The sequence below is a fragment of the Gasterosteus aculeatus genome, chromosome 21 (assembly GCF_964276395.1).
Source record: "Gasterosteus aculeatus chromosome 21, fGasAcu3.hap1.1, whole genome shotgun sequence".
Classification (NCBI taxonomy): domain Eukaryota; kingdom Metazoa; phylum Chordata; class Actinopteri; order Perciformes; family Gasterosteidae; genus Gasterosteus; species Gasterosteus aculeatus.
Window position 1 is genome coordinate 2,480,192 of NC_135708.1, and position 20,735 is coordinate 2,500,926.

A 20,735-nucleotide genomic window follows, 5' to 3' on the forward strand; every position below is an offset into this window, starting at 1 on the left:
AATAGCACAGAGGAAACATTGGTGGTGCAGCATGTTGAAGAAGGAAGTGAGTAAATAAAGAAATGAGTAATGAATAAGTTGCTTTATTAACCTTATTAACCTTCACGCAGAGCCGTCTCACAACAACACAAACTACTGGGCTCGCTACTTCAGGTGCAACTTGAAGCTTTCATTCTGCACCAAATATCACACTTAAGTCACCAACAAAAACACACAAAGCACAAGCACACATTTGATAACAGGGTGGAGTTTATCTCCTCACAAAGTGGAGTATTGAAAGTGTGTTGGACAGAAATATATATATAAATAAAAGTGATCAAATCTGCTGGGTGTAAAATATACATACAGCAACATGAATTAGCAATTTTGGTGTCTTAGAACGTTGTGTCAATGCAATGAGCTTCATGGCCTCTTAACCTCTTGTGAGTGCTTATGAGTGACTACAGCTGGTGACTCTGAGGCATTTAAATAGAGCTCATTGGATACAAACGCCCACAAACGCTACAATGGGAAAGTCAAAGGAGCTCAGCATGGATCTGACAAAGCGAATCATTGACTTGAACAAGTCTGGAAAGTGACTTGGAGCCATTTCAAAGCAGCTGCAGGTCCCAAGAGCAACAGTGCAAACAGTAGTTTGTAAGTATAAAGAGCACGACGCTGTTTTGTCACCATCAGGAAGAAAACACAAGCTATCACCTGCTGCTGAGAGAACATTGGTCAGGAGGGGGAAGAGTCAACAGAGAACCACCAAAATGCAGATCTGCCAAGAAGTAGAAGCTGCTGGAACACAGTGTCCATGTCCACAGTCGTGTTTGGCATCTCCATGGACGGAGAGGCTGCCGTGCAGGAAGGAAGCTCTTGCTCCAAAAGCGCCACCTTAAGGCTCGACTGAAGTTTGCTGCTGATCACGTGGACCAAGATGAGACCTTCTGGAGGAAAGTTCTGTGGTCAGACGAAACCAAAAAATGAATGAACTAACGCAGATCAGCTGTTCTGGAAGCGGATACTCAGAGTAAGTCAACTCGGAGTTCAGGGATAGACTCAGAGTTTGTTGAACCTCCTTTCTGGAATACCCCCCATGTCTACCGCCAAGCACGGTGGTGGTAGTATTATGCTGCCAGTGGATCTGGTGCTGGTGGATGTGAACAATGCTGAAGAAACAAGTCCATGTCAGAGAGCCTTCACATTTAACTGAACAGCACCAATTCTGTTGTCCAGAGGAGCGGTCAAAGATTCAACGAGAAGCTTGTGGACGGCCACCAAAAGCACCTAATAGAAGTGAAAATGGCCAAAGGACATGTGACCAAATATTATCACTGCTGTATGTATATTTATGACCCAGCAGATTCTGTCATGTTCTCTGTTAACCCATAATTAAGTCCTAAAAGAACCAAACCTCATGAATGTTGTTGTGACAGAGTGATTGGAACAGATTCTTCTATCAGAGGAAAATCAGACTTGTAGGAATAAGAGGAAACTCAAGGAGAGCCATGACATCATGTTCTTTACAAGTGTATGTAAACGTTTGACCACAGCTGTAGTGGGTAGATATGTGTGTTTAGCTCTACAGGCTTCATGCTGTCCTGATATCCACATGTGAGGCCGTTGATGAGCGTAGCTGATTTCCTGTCACGCCACCTCATCACTGGCTCTGTCACAGGCACTTTGCTGGAGGCCCACTGGCACAGTTCTTGTTATCATCTCCTATTCTACATTCTCTCTCTACATAATAAATCACATCACAGTTTTTAAATACAATTAGCAGAGCCAGCTGTTTGCTGACACATTGTGTACAACTACAGGATCTTTACAGTAAACTGATGGAGATCAGATGTAAACATTTGATTATCATATAACCACAAAATACTCAATGTTAACATTGTAATGAGTTATTTAGACAAGATGATTTCAGACAATATCAGGAGAGAAGATTCAGCAGTGACACAAAATGAGAATATTACTGAATAGGAAAAACAATAGGAAAGCCTACTATATACAGAATAATATGTACAGTATTATACGTTAATTTCATCAATGTACATTTAAATAATAAAACCAAAAACACATAAGGAAATAATGTGAGAAGTCATTTAAGAGTAGCAGGTCTCCAAAAGGGAAAAAAGGAGAGGGACGTCAGCAGAACAAAGTGGGTGATGCAGAAACAGTTAAGGATACGTGTTTGAAATGAAGGAGACCCGTTGGATTGAGGACTTTATACCATGGGCTCATTTCCGGCGACGCAGAGAGACGCGCTGCAGTCTCCTAGCTTTCCCCCTGGCACCAATGGGCCGCATCTCATTGACCTTTGACCTGACCATCCGGGAGTAGCTGGGTCTCTTGGTGTAATGCATCAGAGGGCGGTCAGGCTGAGAATAATTGGGACTTCAGAATGAAGTCGTGAGGGTGATGGTTACCGGTGCGATATAACAATAAGTGTGAATCTGTTGGTTTAAAAAAAAAAAAAACTTTAATTTAAAGGGAGACAATGACAAGTTGGGGCCCTTGAAGTGAAAAAGTCCAAAAAGCTCCCATTAGTTGGTGACGGCTGTAAGTTTAATGACCGGGTGGTGTGAATTGAAGGTCTGGAGGAAGAAGTCAAACTCCTTTCCTGAGTGAGGCCAGACACAGACTTCATCCAAATAGCTGTAGTAATGACTGGGACGTTTGGCGCACAAAGGGAGAATGGATTCTTCCCAAGTGGCCATGTAAATATCTGCATAGGCCGGGGCAAATGTCTTGCCATGGCTGCTCCACTAATCTGTAGGTACTGTTGGCCATTAATGTCAAAGTCATTTACGGTTAGGCTAAGCTTGTCATGACGGGCGGCGATAACGGCGACCCGAACGCCTTCCCTGGACGCTAGGAGAGCCGACTGCGTCTGCCAGGAAGCCAGCTGGCGTTCTCCCACGAGTTCCCCACAACTGGTTCAGGGGAACAAACTCTGCTGAGTCCTTGAAAGGTCGCGTCATTCTGTCAGGATGGCGGGAAAGGCAGGACTCAAACGCAGAGTTTCAAAAAACAAAGAGACATTAATGTTCAAAAAAATCCAAAAGCAAAAAAGGGGCAAAAACGGCGACAGGAACCAGGGAAACTCAGACATGGACTTCCGGACATTCAACAATGACGCGACAAGTGACAAGTGACACACATGGCTTAAATACACTCGGGAGGTGCAGGTCATTGGACACAGGTGGAAACAATCAGACAATCACATGGCTGCTTCAGCACTTCAGACTACATGTACAATCATCCTGTTGTTGTAATGTTTCCTCGCTGAGTGGATTCGGACTGTCGACATGTTTTCAGCCACAGTTCATCTCCTCACCTCCCTACACGCCTTCCTCCTAAGTCATTGTCTCACATGAACAACCACTGACTGCCTGCTACTGGAGGACAAGTCCACCAGAAGGTGCTGAGCGTCTTCTACTACCTCATTACTAATTCACATGTACAAAGACTAAACCTTATTCTAATGGATGTATACAATCAACTATTGTTAGCAGGTGGTGAGCTGCGAGCGGCAGCGCTGGTTTATCTGATGTTACACCCTGAGTACTCATCTGCTTATTTTACCTCTGAAAACAAACTAGGTCCAGACTTTGTCTTCTTCTTATTCGTCACTAGTGCAGAGCCATGTGGAGTACCTCATAAATGAAAAGGCCGCTCATTGATTCAAAGCGGTCACCTGTCTAAAGAACTCCTCCAGAAGGGATGTGGTCCAGTGATGATGGAGGTCCCAGCGTTTGGCAGGGTGGCTGATGTCAGCAGTGTGCAGTAGCAGGGACGAGGCCTTTGCTTTGTCGGGCCTGCAAGTCCAGTCCAGTTAGTGGACGCGGCGCGTGAAGGGTTGTAAAGCAGAAACAATCATGGTTTGATAGTTTCAGCATTGTGAAGGACTGGAGTGACTGGCAGCATGAGGCGGGACGGACCCAGACGTGAAACACTCACGCCTCATGTTGCTGCAGGTGGCTTTTCATCACCATCTCCACCACCAGAGCCCGAAGCTCTCTGAAAGAGGGCAGGCAGTAAAACATTCATGCTCCCTACAGAAGGAATCTGAGATGAAGCTTGGGGAAAGTTTAATCAGAGGAGACTGAGATGCTTTCATCCTGTTGCTGTCACTTCTATATTTCTGCAGCAATGCAGTGCCAGATCGATGCAACTCTGCCCCAAACTACTCAACTTGTCCCTAAAATGAGTCATTTGATTCTGCTTGACTGTAAAATAAGGTGATGTGTTTCTCCCTGGTATCATCAGCTGTAGCTCCCTCTAAGCACCAGTAGGAGGCAGTATTTTAGAAGCAATGACTTGCACTGTAATCTGGGGGTTGTATTGTAGAGTGAATTATTATTTGAAGTCATTGAATGGAAACAGCGGTAAAAAAGGACGTCCCTTCAGCTGCAGCGCTCTTCTCTTACCTCCACTCGTCTTTGGAGAGATTAGACAGAATGTTCATGTCATCACTGTGCTGTAGAAGGCGATATGCAGCACTGACGTGGTAGTTCTCCAACAGCTCGGCCATTGTACAACATGGCGGTGTCTGACCTGCAAATGCGACACGGCTACTTCAGGAATGATCACCCTCACCGCCATCGTGATAATGCCAACAATGTATGAGGTAAAGCTGCTATCATTCATAGTAGGCTTTTTATTAGGTCACCTGTTAGATATCTCTTCATGCTCCAGTGTTGTCCACTGTCCTCAGAGACTGCAGGGATTGAAATGCTACAAACGATGCTACGTGGGAATTACCTTGTCTGAATATGGAAGTTATTGGTGGTCCCTGTGTGCTCGTAGTCATGAATGGCAGCTGCAAAAATGATGGCAAAGATCTCCAACTCACTGAGCCAGTGCTGAAGGAGAGAGGCAGACAGACGAGGAGGAAGGTGTCAATCAGGAGATGAAGATTAAAAACCGTCCTGCTTAACGTTGTGCGGTTCTCCTGCTTGAAGTGAACCAGCACAGAGTCTCTTTGCCAGTTGTCAGTGTGCCTGAACCACCTCGGTTGTTTTCCAGTAGCACCTCAACTCAAATGAAAGCAAATAGAGCTCTTCACCAAGAGGATCTGGTGCAAAGTGCCTCACTGAGTGCTGGAGGTCACTGTGCGAGGAGGCCAACAGAACAACATCACATCAGCACCAGCAGAGAGGAGATGGAGACCCCCGACCCGAGGTCCTCCACCCCCGGGTGCGCCTAGATATCCTGTCCATGAAAGTCACCAACTGGAGAGTCAAAAGCCTTCTCCGTCCACAAAGCACATGTAGACTCACGGCGAGTCCCATCCAGCCCCGGCCTTGCCCCCATGCAGCTTTCTGACCCCCGTAGTGACCCACAGGCACGTGGAGGCGGGGCTTGTACCTTTTAATAACACAATGTCTGCATTGTACATGTGGTGCTGCTATAGTCCCTAGACAGCCGGCATGAGGGATTGTTGATGCATTATTTCAACACAAATTAAGTTGGGTGGTGCTTGTGTTTGGGGGAGGGGCTTGAAAAAGGCCCCGTGGGCCTCTGTTTATTGCGGCCTTGGTTACCTGAGAAGGAGTCTCATTTAGGTTTTAACCATGATGTAAATGTTTTGTCTTTACTTTACTGATTCACTGAACTCTTTCTTCTGTTGTTCTTTCTTTGCTGTAACAACCTACATGAATAAAAGTCACCAAAGTCACTTAAAGCTCCAGTTTGTCATGCAGCCTTTCATCCATTTACAGTCAGAGACACTAACTTTGCTATTGCATCATTATTATCTACCTGTCAGTCATCATTCATCCCGTTATCATCTTTATAGAATATGATTAAGGTGGACTCATGTTAAGAATAGAGGGAATACACACACACATGCTGATTCACACACACATATTCAAACTCCTGGTTCTATATGGTGCGTTCATGATCCCCTCCTGCTCGTCAGCGGAGAAAAAAGAGCCTCTTCCTTTGAGTTGATTTGATCGACTCTTCCCCCTTTTGAAGTAGGACGCGGACACACAATTATCCTGATGACTGACGTCTGGTTCCAGTTAATGACATTAAGCTGGATCAGCTAGCATGGTTTCAGTCAGCGGGTTAGTTTGAGCTAAGAGGACATTTGATTGGCTTAGTTGCACCACGTACAAGTAACGCGTATCCCTGCTGGCTTTGACCATCAACAGCAAACAATCACCCAGTGGAGTCCACCATGTTTGTACCCTATTCAGCTACGAGGATAATGCAGAGTTTTATTATTATTACCAATGAACCCTTTATGTTATCTGTGTTATATCATTCATGTTAAATGGGAAAACCTTGAAACAAACATCAGACATCATGACTAAACAACTATGAAGGGCCTAATATTCCAGATGACTGTTGCATCAAATACACCAAACAAGCCAAACCTCTGTCTTCATCAACAAATTGAAGGATTGTCTTATTCACTACTCGATGAGCACACAATTCAATTATTGTGTAGAACACGGCTTGTCAGATTTTCCCAGCCGATTGTGTCACACGTCCACGTGGCTGATGTGACGCGTATTTACCAGCGTTCAGACACATTCACATTTAACTGAAACGTCCTGCCGTCATTTTGTTACAACTTCCACAAGACGAGAGTTGACTACTGGTTTACCTTCAGGTCGGCCATCTTTTGTGTAACTAACTAGTAACTGCCTGCTGGTCTCCTGTATTCATGTGCAGGGTCCCACTGTCCTATAAGGAATAAGGCTCGCAACATTGTGCAGCAAGAATTTAAACAATTCTGGGTTAGAAACTTGGAAACCGTATTGAGCCACGAGTTACTCATTAAATTAATATATTACTAACATACACACAGACTTAATGGAATCATTTAAATACTAATTAGTAGTAAAATAATATGAATGAATGATAATGTAATTATCATTTATTTATCATCCATGGACGATCTTACTTACTAACATACAATATTTAATTGCCTTTCACCAATTTAGGGGGTATTGCCGTTAATATAGTCTTAAGATATTTAGAGTGCTTTACTTTAGCTTCAAAATGCTTAAGACGATGTAGCTTGTGTGTAAACGATCCCGTTGTGGTTTATAAATGAGTGAGGAAGCCACCGTGCTACTGGAATGGCCCAGTACCGTGTGCCATTAAAACGCTGGGGGAGCCGCGCTCTGTTGATGAGCGACTGCCGACGGGAAGAAACCCTTTGTGTCCATAAAGTCCTGCGTGCATGAGGATGATGTGTTAACCTGAACCTCACCTGCTTTCTGCTTTTACACTTCAATGTTTCCCCTTGGATTCTTTGGATTGTTGTACCTTTTGTGGACTCCTCTGCTCCACAGGTTTGTTTTTTAGGACAAACGTTTGCGTTTGGCCATTTCTCTACGTGCTCCTCCACCTCTGCTCAAAGGTCTATTTAGCTGCCGATCGTGAAAGAATTCAAGAAAATCATCTTAAAATCCCTTTTTCTTCATGTTCATGGACTATTTGAGAAAAGCAGAAGTGAAATCTCTCGCCTGGCTTCCTCAATGCACAGAGCTTCTAGGACTGAGGCGGCGTAGTCCAGGTTTCTCTTCAGCTCCACCACAGATGCCTCCACCCTTTCCAGCTGCTTCACAAGACAGCGCGACCTGCAACACATAGAGGCCCAGCAGCATCTGCCCTCCATTCAGACCGTCCCAAACGCTGGATTGGGGAGCTGTACAATCTATAGATAGAATATATCTCCCACAGATGGTTTGGGAGTGATTAGCACAATCTGGGCTGTATAATACGTGCGCCCATATTACATGGCAGTGCAGTTGGTAATGTCAAAGTCTAATCAGCAGTTTCACAGTTAATGTCAGTGCAAAGAAAGCTGCAGCGCTCTTTTCTAACTGGGTTCTGTCTCACTCAGTGGACGTAGATTGTGGGTTGAAGTCCCGTCTCAAAGCACATTCTAAACAATTGGCTAGAACGCCATGACAGGAAGCGTAAAGCCTGTTCTATGTGTGGCGAGTAAAACTTAAAGTAAAGGACACCATCTGTTTAGCAAAGGCAGCAAGCAAAGCTCCTCTTCCACGTTTCCCTTCATCACAGCTTCATTTGGCATGTGAATGATACATTTACATGAAGCAAAGGCCGCTGTGTGTGTGTGTGTGTGTGTGTGTGTGTGTGTGTGTGTGTGTGTGTGTGTGACCTGCTGGCAGTCTTCTCCATGGTGTCCGGGGCACCAAGGACCGGCAGCTCATCCTTCAGGATCTCTTCATTCTGAACTCCTTTGTATTCAGTGATGCCAACAGCCGCTGGGACGGCAGTGCGCAGTGCATTCTGGGACCGTGAGCCTGAACGATGGACACAAAAGCGCCTGCTAGCATTTCCACGTGTGCAGCGTCCATGTTTTAATCCATCAGGGACCAAAGTGATTGACGCAGTCGGCCGTAAGACGGAGAGACGAGGACGTGTTTGAATGGACACGGAGGAGTGAACACAGTTGAAGGAAAAAGATGTGTCAACTACAAAGGAGGCTTAGACCCACTGCTGGAAAACACACACGTCAGAGGAGCAAATCCTGATGCTGCACAAAGAAAGTGGGGATAGTTAAAGAATGAAGTCTGAACAGAATCAGTAGAGTTTTCTGGCCGACTTGTTGTTGCCTCCAGTTGTGCGACTGTTTGGACTGACAGCCGGCTCAGTGTCCCCTTCTGCAGGGGACGTATTCATGGCGGGTCACATGCGCATGTGCCCCTCACGTGTGGACAGAAGCCCCCGTCACACGGTATTTACCTGCATTACAGAGGTCGCTGTTTGAAACACAAGTTGGATGAACTCACGTGCCAAGTGGGCCGGTGGAAAGCGGGAGCTCGGCGCCGCCTCGTTGGCAACTGGACAAAAGAAGGAGAATTTCTGTCCTTTGACATTCTTACTGGTCATTTGGGTCCAATAAGCATGACTTCTATTGTCCAATGACAGCGCGGTGCTGGGGACACACACTGTGCTTACTCTCCTGGTCCACCTGGTACAGTGTGGGGACGTTCGTCTCTAAAGTCACGTCCACTTTAGTGACCTCGTTCATTCCCAGGATACTTGTACCCAACCTGTGTTTAGTCACAGACGCCAACCTGCAGCCCCACGTTTTGTTTGTGTTGTTCAGCCGCTCGTGGAAGTAAACTTGCTTGTGTGTGAAACGTGTTTCCAACCAAGTGATAAGAACAAGAATACAATCAGTGAAAGGAAACATAACACCTGACCTTCCCAACCCAGAGCCACTGGTCAGAGGATCAGGGTGTGTGTGTGTGTGTGTGTGTGTGTGTGTGTGTGCGTGTGTGTGTGTGTGTGTGTGCGTCATGGGGGTGCAGCTGGAATCAGGAAGTGAAGGAGGACATCAAGAAGCAGCCACTTCATTAGTGACGATGACTCCCTGAGCTCCGCTGCCCAACAACTGACGACACACCAGTCGACATGACGTCACCTCCCAGTCTCCTGGTTGCCATGGAGACAGCAGCCTGTGAACACGACGCTGTGTGCTGTTCTCCGTACTCATCACATGGACTCCATCAGACAGTAACTACGCCCTCTTCACAGTGGGCCGGGCTACGTCGGCTGTTATGAGGCCGGCTGTGGACTTCAGTCCATCCCGATGTCTCCTGGAGCAGTTCCTACTGCGGCCGTGCCATCGGGGACAAACAAGGAGACACAAAGTGGGGAAGCGTTTCCTCTTGGAGCTGCTGTCAGCTGGTTGCAGGAGGAAAAGACGACTTGTCAACAAGGCAAAAGTGATGGTGATCAGGATGCTCGGCCTGCGCTTAGTGCTCCTAATGGCCTTTGGCACGTTTCACTGCGCCCAAAGGAAAGCCACCAATCAGAGCCTGGAGTCTCCAACACAGCTGTCAATCACTGCCAGTGACACGTTGACAATCAAACCGTCTGATCTAAACATCCTATGAGCTGTTTCAGAGGCATGTTTCAGCTACTGATGAGCAGTAAAACATGTTGGGACAGAAAGCAGTCGAGCCAGGACGTGTCTCCTTGTGGACGTGTAGATTATGTCTCGTGTTCTACAGTCAAGAGACAGTGAGACGTTTCATTGAAGTCACTAAATGTTGCTTTAAAGCCGTCATCACAAAGACATAGTTTCACTTTGTGTGTTTGTCTTGAAGGACACGCTACATCCAGACGGAGGAAGATGAAGCAGGTAAACGGCTACAAATAGAACACAATGAAGCGGAGTAACACACACACACTGAAACACAGAGCATCTCACCAATGGTGAAGCTGAAGCGTCCGTGCAGAAAGTAGCACTGCCGCCCTTTTTAAACCCGACAGTCAAGAAGCGTATTCAAATGTTTCAGAGCAGCTGACGTCATCGAGGCAGCTGCTGTCCCATGAAATGAGCGTCCTCTGTTGTCCCCGTGAGTCAGGACCCCCGAGTCTGTTCTCCCCAGAACGCAAGTCCGTCCTCTGCGTCCTGTCGTTGAGAAAGGGCCCCACGTTGGGAGGTTAATACGAGCAGCGTGGAGATCAGGACCTTCAGCTGCTTCCACGTGTCGTCCAGTCAACAGGGGACACGAGGACAGAGGTCCCTCATGATGCAGCTGTGGACAGTCTTCTCGTATGTTTCTGTTGCTGCTTATTACCCGTCCATGACCAGCCGTTCTCCTGAAGCTTCCCCTGGACCGAGGCGCTAATGGAACCACTGAGCTCCACCACCGGGGCTCCCTGAAGACCTTTACTGGTGCTCTGAGTTCTCTCCGTTCTTCCTGCTGCAGGAACGTCTCCGCGCCCCTCAGCTGCTGTTCATACAGCTGTCAATCATGTTGAATGACACGTGAATGAAGGCGGCACGATGCAGCGCGCTGAGGCCATGCAGAGAAGCTCAAGTAGCGGTGAGCCTTGTAGTGAGGTCATTGTCTTAACTCAGGTAGTGACGTGATGTCACCTGTCAATCACAGGTCAGTGGAGCCACGATAATGAAGTAACTGTTGTTCTTTGGTGACTAAAGAGCCTCTTCTTGTTCACAACAACGGGTTCAGTCATCGAGCAGCAGCACATGTGGGATTAGTTCACTTCCTGCTTGTAGTTCACTGAGAACGTCAGCGCCTCTGGACACGATGGACTAACATCTGGAGGGACAACGTCCCCTTGCTGGACATCAACACGAGTTCCCTCGTTGTCCTCTTACAGGACGTTGTCCCACACACGTCTCTGGTTTAGTTCAGTGTGTTGTGTTCTAGTGTCTTTTAAACACTTAAAACGCACTTATGTGACGTCACAGAACTAACCGGTGACCACGTGGGCCACAGCGCCCCCACGTGGGCAAACCAAGCAGCTGCTTATAAGCGCTCAGCCTGACGGTGACGTGTGCTGCAGAACTCTGTTCAGAAAGGGTTGAATTAAACAAACGCTGCTGCCTAACCGGCCCAAACATCACCACTAACATCAAGTAGAAGAGCCTTTGTGAACCACGCGGAGCTCATCTGTTATTCGGCAACACGGAATCACCTGAAGAACCAACGTGTCTGATAACAATCCCACTCTGAGCCCTTTGGACATGTTGTCTCATCAGGAGACCGTAGCGGTTTATCGGCTCTCACGTTGAACTAACTTACATCCGGAAGACGTTTACAGCAACACGAGCCTTCGGAGTCTTTTCGCTTCCGTTTCTGTGTGTTTCTCCTCCATATTCCGGTGAACGGAGCTGCTAAAACGAGATGTTTCTACAAGGAGGTCTGGTGGAGAGGACAGAGACTCTCATTATGAAGGGATGAGGACAGACATGGTTATTATTCAGAGGACAAACGTAATTGTAATATTACTATAATATTATGATTAATGACATTTTTTATGGATGCTGGAAGAGATGTTGGATCCCTGCTGTACGCGGAGAGAGGAGGTCATCATATCACGACTCAGTCACACAGGTCTGAACTCAACTCTGTTCGTAATGGCAACGAAACTGAAGATGTGGAGCGCGTCGTTACGAAGGGTCAAAATACAATAACGAAAGAAACCGATTGGAGGCTCAAATTGTCCACCGGGGACGGAAGTGGAGTGTGGAGGGAGTCGTGTCAGTGGAGCAGGGTGGGCCCGACTGCTTTAGACCCCTGATGCGTCTCATAGAAGAGACGGGACCAGGTCGTAGGATCCAGGTAACAGCGGCAGGCTGAGCAATAAACCCTGAACCTGCACACTCCGGTCCAGCAGGTGGCGCGATGCACCTGGTCACGTGACGCTGGTTGCGACCCGCCAGCACAAACCGGAAGAAGAAGAAGAAGAAGAAGAAGAAGCGCGGGAGACGCGTAGAAAGTCACCAAGCTTCACTTTAACGTCTTAAAGTGTTCACATCGTGTGAGTATGTCCCGTGGCACACAGCGTGTGTTTACTGTGTGTTTGTGTGTTAACGGGCCGTCAACCTTCGCAAAGTTCCTTTACCGTTTAGACGAAAAATACGGAAATAAAACGAAAATACGGAAATAAAACGAAAATACGGAAATAACACCGTTTTATTTTAGTTTTTTTGCTTCAAACCAAAGGAGTAAATGTCCTTTTCTGTCCAAATCCAAACACGAAAAAACGACCGATCTGTTTTTCTGTAAATCCCTTTTTGTTTGTTCCTTTTAAAACGAAACCGAAGCGCAGCCGCTAAACCGGAAGTGCGCACATTTTAACAGTAAAACGCAATAGAACGTTTGTACGATAGAAATCCGTCTGTGACGCAACAATATCTATAATATAGCAGAGTAACATTAGAAGAATGAATATGAAACGTCATCGTGTGTTAACAACAGCAGTTGACTACACGCAGACACATTTACATTCATCCACGTACACAGATACTCATTCATCTGTGCGCTGTTTGATGCAATATAGTTATTAATATAGTAACAACACATTTATTACTGTAGGTAATAACACAGTTTGTGGTGGCAGACTCGTTGCTGTTGGCTCTGATATTTATTTCCAGTATTGTTGTGTTGCTTCAGTGCTCAGAGACACTTTAAGGAGAGTAAACGTGTTCACATCTCCACCACTAGGGGGCAGAATACGACTATTTAAAGCAGTGGTTCTCAGCTGGTCTGGTGGCTCCGGTGTTACGTGCCTACTGGTTTTTGAACCTACTGGTTTGTCTACGTTGTTTGTTTCCCTCTACAGCGGCAGATGTTTTCCGCCTCAGTCACCTGATTCGTCACACCTTCGCAAACATATTGCTGAAAATGTTCAAAAGTCATCACATATCCATTGCAGCGATTACGGTCGTATAAGTGAGCACTACGTCACTGCCACGTATGAAGAAATACATTGAAGAAAATAGATTTATTAAAAGTTCGCCGCAACCTGGATTCGATCCCCCGCGAGCAAAATGGCAAAACGTCACAAGACGGACGCGTTACGCCGTCGGCCCCTGGAGCTCACTGATGTCACTTCCGTTTCCTGCACCTGTCATCACATTGTACATCGGCAGCGGCTAGAAAACCATTTGGTTCAGAGGGAACCAAGACAACTGGTTTTGGTGGCGTATCGTTGAACACTTTGTGGGGGCTTTTTCGTGATGCTTTATACTGTGAAAATACTCAATAATTATTAACACTAAGCACAGAAGGATGTAATATTAGTAATGTTCTATCCACAAAATGAAGAAATGGACGTCAAGATTTACAGCCAATGTAAACACTGCTTGATTAGAGTTTTTGTAGAAACCTTAAGGCCTTAATCGTCTTATAAGTAATTGTTTGATGGCTCACAATTTGTCAACAAATAAAAAAATCACCATGCCTGAATATCTACAAGAGCAAAAACTCAGGAGCAATTATAATTGGATTACATTTATTTTGTCCATCCCAAAAACAAATTTTAGCATTAGAGGGCTTTACGACATCCTCTGTCCCAGGACTCTCACATCGAAACAGGAAAAATTCCCCTAAAACCCTTTTAACAGAGAAAAGAGGAAGAAACCTGTGGGAGAGCAAACCCGGAGGGATCCTCCTCCCAAGATGGACAGAAGTGCAATAGATGTACAGAATGATCATCATAAGAGCTACAAAACAGTCAATGCACAGAACCACAGAGGCAAGACCAGGGTCCAGACAGACCCATGATCCATGGTGACCTGTGAGGACACAAAGCACAAAGACTGAGGCTGGCATGCAGTAGGTGCAGAGTGGACAGTGGGAGCAGTGATGGCAAATTTCCACCGTATTATTACGTTTACAATATGACTTATCTCCCTGTTTGTAATGTTAGACTTATCTGTATTTAGACCCTTTCAATTCCACCCGGATAAGACTAATGTTTTAGGACACCATGTTTTCAGCAAGATGATTATCAGAGGTGAGACGTATCGGGGGGGTGGTCGCTCGGAGGAAACGCATTCGTTCAAACGTTCAAACGTTCATTAGCACCCTTGTTGATTGGATTGTCTCAGTTTTGCCAATGGGAAGGAGATGTTCAGATGTTGTACACTGGATCTGAGAAGAAGCATTGACGAGTAATATATTATATTTGTAAGATTACAGAACTGTCAGTTTAATCTTGCCTATGACCTTTGTCCCTGGACTTTGCTGTGCATCCCCACATTCTCTACATAGTTCTGTCAGGTTTTCTAGCACACAAGTCTGATTACTTTCTCAATAACATCTAAATGCATATGACAAAAAAAATCGTTCACTTTGGGAGGGTCCATCGGTGCTCTTTTTGTTCAAAAGCTTTTCAAGATATATTTCTACTGAGCAGAGGTCGCACCAACTTTGCAATTCTCCCATACTGATGTTGCTAATTAACGTGATTGCTTAATCCCCGAAGTATTTTCGGATTTCACGTCTGTAAAGCACATTTTTTAACGGTGTGGGTGTAATGTGTAAATAACTGTATCAAGCATCGCAAAAAAGCACCAACACACATGTTTGGAAGTGTTCCACAACACGCCATCAAAAACCAGTTGTCTTGGTCCACCTTGAACCAAGAGGTTTACAACTGTATACAATTTAATAAAATAATAAGGAAATTTTCAACATCAATTATCAAGCTCGAGTGGCCCACCGCTTAGAGCAGACGTCCCGAAACTTTGTTATTTTGTTCGACACGGTTCGAATCCAGGTTGTGGCGATCTTTCATTAAAATATATTTTAATCTATATTTTCTTAAATGAGGTTCTTAAGTGGCTGTGATGCACGATGACCGTCCGAGCAGAATCCCCCCTTTTGTCCAAATGTGTCGGTGGTGGAAGCTGCAGCCTCGCGAAAAAGTATCGATACACATGTTTGGGAGAGTTGAACGATACGCCACCAAAACCAGTTGTCTTGGTTCCCTCTGAACCAAATGGTTTTCTAGCCACTGCCGATGTACAATGTGATGATAGGTACAGGAAACAGCGGCGACATCAGTGAGCTCGAGGGGCCGACGGCGTAACGCGTCCGTCTTGTGACGTTTTGTCATTTTGCTCGCGGGGGATCGAATCCAGGTTGCGGCGATCTTTTAATAAATTTATTTTCTTCAATGTATTTCTTCATACGTGGCAGTGACGTAGTGCTCACTTATACGATCGTAATCGCTGCAATGGATATGTGATGACTTTTGAACATTTTCAGCAATATGTTTGCGAAGGTGTGACGAATCAGGTGACTGAGGCGGAAAACATCTGCCGCTGTAGAGGGAAACAAACAACGTAGACAAACCAGTAGGTTCAAAAACCAGTAGGCACGTAACACCGGTACTGGTTCTGGTCCGGTTTTACGTCCACATGTCGAGCCCACCATCACGTGTTTTGGTTCTGTGAGATTAAACGTTCTTCTCTTTCCTCACATCTGTTTAAAAAGGTCGTGTTTATCAAAGTTGAAATAGAACATGGTGGATAGAAAGTGTGGATTCATAGTTCTCACAGTGCCGACGTTTCCTGAAAGCAACACAGTTGAGGACACGCCCCTCACGTGATGCCACGCCCTCTAAGCAGATCAGGGCCAGAAGTCTGAGACAAAGCAGACGTCCTCTTTTACCCGGTAGTGATGGGAATTACGCCTCTTTTTAGAGAATCGGCTCTTTCGGCTCCCAAATGGCTCCTCTGATTTTTTTGGTGCTTAAATTAATTTATCACCAACAATAATGTAAAATTATGCGCAATATGAATTACTAATTTAAAAAAACACTGTCAAATGTTTTTATATAAATACACTATTATTTATTCACTCTACAGAGTGATAAAAAATAAATTAGTGCAAAAACAAACGTTTAACTATTTACAAATAAACTTAACTCACTTTTAATTGTTTTAAACTTTTTAATACTTAACAAATTTAAAGTGAAACAACATACAGAAGCTTACAGAATCACACAACAAAATATAAATTAAAATGTGTAAAACAAAAAGAAAAAACAATCAGCATGCAGAGTTTTGTCCTTCAGGGAAGATTTACATTGAGACCAAGTGGCTCCGCTTTGAGGGGCTGATCCTGTTTCTTCTCTCTGAAATTATCTGCCCTGTTTTGGAGAAGATAGAGATTTTAGTCTTGCAGACTCTACATTCTGCATTAGATGGATCAATGTCATTGACATGTGTCCAGATTTTGCTGCGTTTCCTGTTGACACTCACTTTCGTAACTTTTTCATGTCATTCTGCATGCTGAGTTTTAGTAGCCTATATAGTGATTTAACATAAATAACGTCCTGATGGGCCGCTGCCTCCTGCCAAAGGAAAGCGCTTAAAAGAAACTCGACATTTATAGGATGAGAATTTAAAATGACGTCTCTTGACACGTTGTCTCAAGACAACAACACAAAGTGTCCCATGAGAGTTTTAGTGTTGAGGTGAATGAGCTCTGTGTGTTTGTCCTGATGAAGATAATAATGTGTGAGCTCTGCCAGCAGGTTGGTGTGAAGGTGTGAAGGTGTGGACTCTGCTATGAATCAGGCTGAGGACCCAGAGGACGGAGTCCCTCCCTCTGAAGCCCCTCTGTGTGGGGAACATGACAGCCAGACCAAAGCTCAGAGGTGAGAGGACCATCTCCAACTGTCCTCCACTCGTCTCCATGTCCCAACGTCTCTGACTCACTGACTCTGCTTCTACATGTGTGACCAGGATCCATCAGAGACCAGGACCTGGACCTGGACCCAGCTGTGTGTCCATGAAGAGTAACCGGTCTATGGATCATCCTCAAAAATTCAAAGATGTTGGTCCCTCTGTTGATGCAAGGTGAGGGTCTCAGGCTGATGATGAGGTGTTTCTACCAGACTCTCTGGTGGAGGTTCTGGGTTTCTTGCTCCAGGGCCCTTCAGCAGTGTCCAGTGAGGGAGGGAGAGCTCCATGGAGGACTTGGTGAGACCTGTTGGGACAAAACCAAACTGACTGGTGAAGAAAACAGTGAGCTGAAAGACTGAGCTGTTGATTCTCAGTGGGACCAGCAGGACCAGTAGACCTAGACCACTACAGGGAGTCATGTGGTCCACATCCAGACCTCACGTCATGGACCTTTACCTTGTTTTGGTCTCTGTGAGGACGGACACCATGTGAGCTGATGCTTCATGATTAGATGATGATGTGATGATGTAATCTCAGTGTTTCTTTCAGTTCACATCAGCAGAGAGGAAAGTCTCCTGAACCCAGATGTTTGTCCATGAAGAGTGATCGGTCTATGGGTCATCGGATTAACTTCAAAGATGGACGCCGTTCTTATGACCCAGAGTAAGTTCTTAAACAGATGAAGAACTGTTCTGATCCTCAGTCATGAATTACATAAATGTTTGTTCAGTGTTTAACGTGTTGTTTCCATGACGATCCATCATGACAGAACTCATTATCTTCATCTAACTGGTCTGTGTGTGTTTAAGTGTGAATCATTAACTGTAAACATCCTCAGATGTAAACACAATGTGAGCTAGTTCCTCCACATCAGGATCAGCAGAGCTCACATCTGGTTATATAATAAAGGTGGTAATATGTTCTGCAATAATATCGGCATGTTGTTAAATTCATCCTCTAAACACAGCTGTTGCTTGTCAGATGCAATCAGATGGACGGTAATAAAACGCCATGATGCCGTCACAATGCGTAATGACGCTGATGGCTGATCTTCGCTCTTAGAAGACGTGGCACATGGAAGGATTGGCGCTGTAGTGCAGCGCACCATCGGCCTGTTTAAGGGCAGATGGCGCTGCCTCGACTGCACTGGAGGGAGGTTGTTGTTTACTCCTGAAAAGGTGTGAAACATCGTGCTGCGTGTGCTGTGCTACATGATGTGGCAAAGCTTCCAAACGCGCCTCGACCCCCTGACGCCGATGTTGGCCCAGACCCTGTCCCCGATCCCCAATCACTGCCGCCAGTCTCTCATCGGGAGGGGACAGCTCCGGTGTCCCTTCCCCCCCGTGGGGACACACTTTGGCGATGGCGCGCTAAACGCTTTTTTGCATCAACTTTGATGTCAGACCAGTTTTTCTTTATTTGGGTCCGAGGTCGTGAGGCTGCAGCGTTGCTCTGCAACCTTTTGCCCCTCAGGTGCCTTGTTGGCATCAGTGATGTCCACACTGTGTCCTCCAAAGAGCATCTTACTTCTCCTTCCCACCTCCCAATGATCATTTCCACTTCACACTGAGTGAAGTTACGTTTCTTCGTTTTCCTCTTAGTGTTTGTCATGATTTTGCAAACGATGAATATTAATTTGTGGGCGTTCCACAGACTATATATGGGCAACTATGGGCGTGACATGAAGCCGCAAAAGCTGCGCTGCATTTAGAAGTGATTGTGATTTATTAAGGGAAAACTGCGTAGGACGTTTTATAAGTCTGAATGTTTCTGTGCGTACGCACGTCCTACGTTTCATCCGTACGACACTTCTGGAGCAAATCCTACGCAAGCTTTTATAAATGAGGCCCCTGGTCCCCCTGGTCTAACACATGCGCTCACTCACAGAGTGCGACCCCCAGTGGACTGATTAGGAATAGCAGCTACTTTTATAGAAAAGCTATTTGTGTCTTTCTGTAATTCTCACAATAGTAAAGTCATCCAGCGGGCTGCACTGGACCCCCCGCAGACCAGATTTGGCCCTCGGGCCTTGAGTTAGACATCCATCGTCTAACTGGTCTGTGTGAGTTTAAGTGTGAATCATTAACTGTAAACATCCTCAGATGTAAACACAATGTGAGCTAGTTCCTCCACATCAGGATCAGCAGAGGTCACATCTGGAGACAGCTGCAGGTTTCTGGAGACAGATGACTGGGACTGAACATGTGATTGGAATAAACTCAGTGCTCTGTGGACCAGCTGACGTGGTCTCTGGACTCCATGCAGAGGTTTGGACAAAGTATCGTCAGTAGACTCTGTGAAAAGGTCCAAAGACTAGTTTCAGAAGATCTAAGGAGACTTCTAGAGGTCAGGGGACGGACTAAAGAGGTTTGGAGTAGTTCCATAGGACTTTGTACCAGATGCAGAGGTCTGCAGACGTTGTTTTTATGACCCACAGTAAGAACTAAAACCAGATGAAACTGATGACTAACTGTCACTCAACTAATAAACTGTCCGTCATCATCGACAGTCTTCAGCATCTGGTTTCCATCATGATCCATCATGACAGAAGCCAATATCTTTAACTAATGTTGTATTGGTGTTGATGGTCCAAACACCATGTGAGCTGATGGTTCATGTTCCTCCACAGAGAGGACCAGGAGAGCTCAGAGGTTCCCACAGGTCCGTCTGCCCAGCAGCATCAAACACACCTGGACTCCATCTTCATGGTGTGTACATGTACAACTACTTTAACATCTCTCAGTTCACCATCATCCCCACGCTGCACTTTGTAGACCAGTGGATTGTCCGTCTGTCCAACAAGGACCTGATGGTGGCTTCCATGTTCTAGTTGGTGTCATTCATAGAATGTTCTGTTCCAGCTGCTGGAGGAGAACATCCTCACTTTTGTGAAGAACGAGCTGAAGAAGATCCAGAAGGTTGTGAGTTCAGATTACCCAGAATGCTTAGAGAAGGAGGATGAGAAGGAGCTGGATGAAGAGCAGAGGAGGAGCAGAGAGGCCTTTGTGAAGATCTCAGTGCACTTCCTGAGGAGAATGAAGCAGGAGGAGCTGGCTGAGCGTCTGCAGAGCAGTAAGAGGATTTCTCTACAGACTTACCATGCTGATAAATGAGACCTTCACTAATGTCTCCAGAGATGAACAGAATATATTCATAGTCATTCTCTGAGGAAAGGACATGATGAAATCTATTATGTGACTCATTGATCTTCTTTGTTGTCTTCATTCAGGACTTCTTCCTACAGATTGTCAGCGTGAACTCAAATCCAACCTGAAGAAGAAGTTCCAGTTTGTCTTTGAGGGGATCGCTAAAGCAGGAAACCCAACCCTTCTGAATGAGATCTACACAGAGCTCTACATCACAGAGGGAGGGACTGCAGAGGTCAATGAAGAACATGAGGTCAGACAGATTGAAACAGCATCCAGAAGACCAGCCAGACCAGAAACAACCATCAGACTAGAAGACCTCCTCAAAGCCTCAGCTGGAGGAGAGGAACCAATCAGAACCGTGATGACTAAGGGAGTGGCTGGCATTGGGAAAACAGTCTTAACACAGAAGTTCACTCTGGACTGGGCTGAAGACAAAGACCACCAGGACATACAGTTCACATTTCCATTCACCTTCAGAGAGCTGAATGTGCTGAGAGGGAAGAAGTTCAGCTTGGTGGGACTTGTTCATCATTTCTTCAGTGAAACCAGAGCAGCAGGAATCTCCAGGTTTGAAGAGTTCCAGGTTGTGTTCATCTTTGACGGTCTGGATGAGTGTCGACTTCCTCTGGACTTCCACAACA

General features: G+C 45.7%; 3 protein-coding genes across 3 annotated transcripts in view; 2 read left to right on the top strand and 1 right to left on the bottom strand.

Annotated features, from left to right (window-relative positions):
• The window catches only part of LOC144390310 (dual specificity calcium/calmodulin-dependent 3',5'-cyclic nucleotide phosphodiesterase 1C-like), a 442,515-nt gene that overhangs the window by 292,081 nt on the left and 129,699 nt on the right, over positions 1-20,735 (bottom strand). The gene's annotated exons all lie outside the window — the stretch shown is intronic.
• Positions 1-20,735, top strand: part of LOC120813551 (protein NLRC3-like) — a 238,354-nt gene that overhangs the window by 131,713 nt on the left and 85,906 nt on the right. The gene's annotated exons all lie outside the window — the stretch shown is intronic.
• On the top strand, positions 11,565-20,091 carry LOC144390323 (uncharacterized). Its single transcript, XM_078096832.1, has 5 exons — positions 11,565-12,285; positions 16,795-17,119; positions 17,495-17,608; positions 19,575-19,653; positions 19,807-20,091. Exons 2-5 carry the CDS (start codon positions 17,052-17,054, stop codon positions 20,056-20,058), a joined length of 513 nt encoding a protein of 170 aa, XP_077952958.1. The 5' UTR covers positions 11,565-12,285; positions 16,795-17,051; the 3' UTR covers positions 20,059-20,091.

What these genes read in the sequence shown, in the direction of transcription:
- LOC144390323 (XM_078096832.1), top strand. Translation starts at nt 17,052, where the DNA reads ATGAAGAGTAACCGGTCTATGGATCATCCTCAAAAATTCAAAGATGTT. An exon ending in CGCCGTTCTTATGACCCAGA is followed by an intron (nt 17,609 to 19,574) that starts GTAAGTTCTTAA and finishes GTTCCTCCACAG; the next exon opens with AGAGGACCAGGAGAGCTCAG. An exon ending in ACCTGGACTCCATCTTCATG is followed by an intron (nt 19,654 to 19,806) that starts GTGTGTACATGT and finishes GTTCTGTTCCAG; the next exon opens with CTGCTGGAGGAGAACATCCT.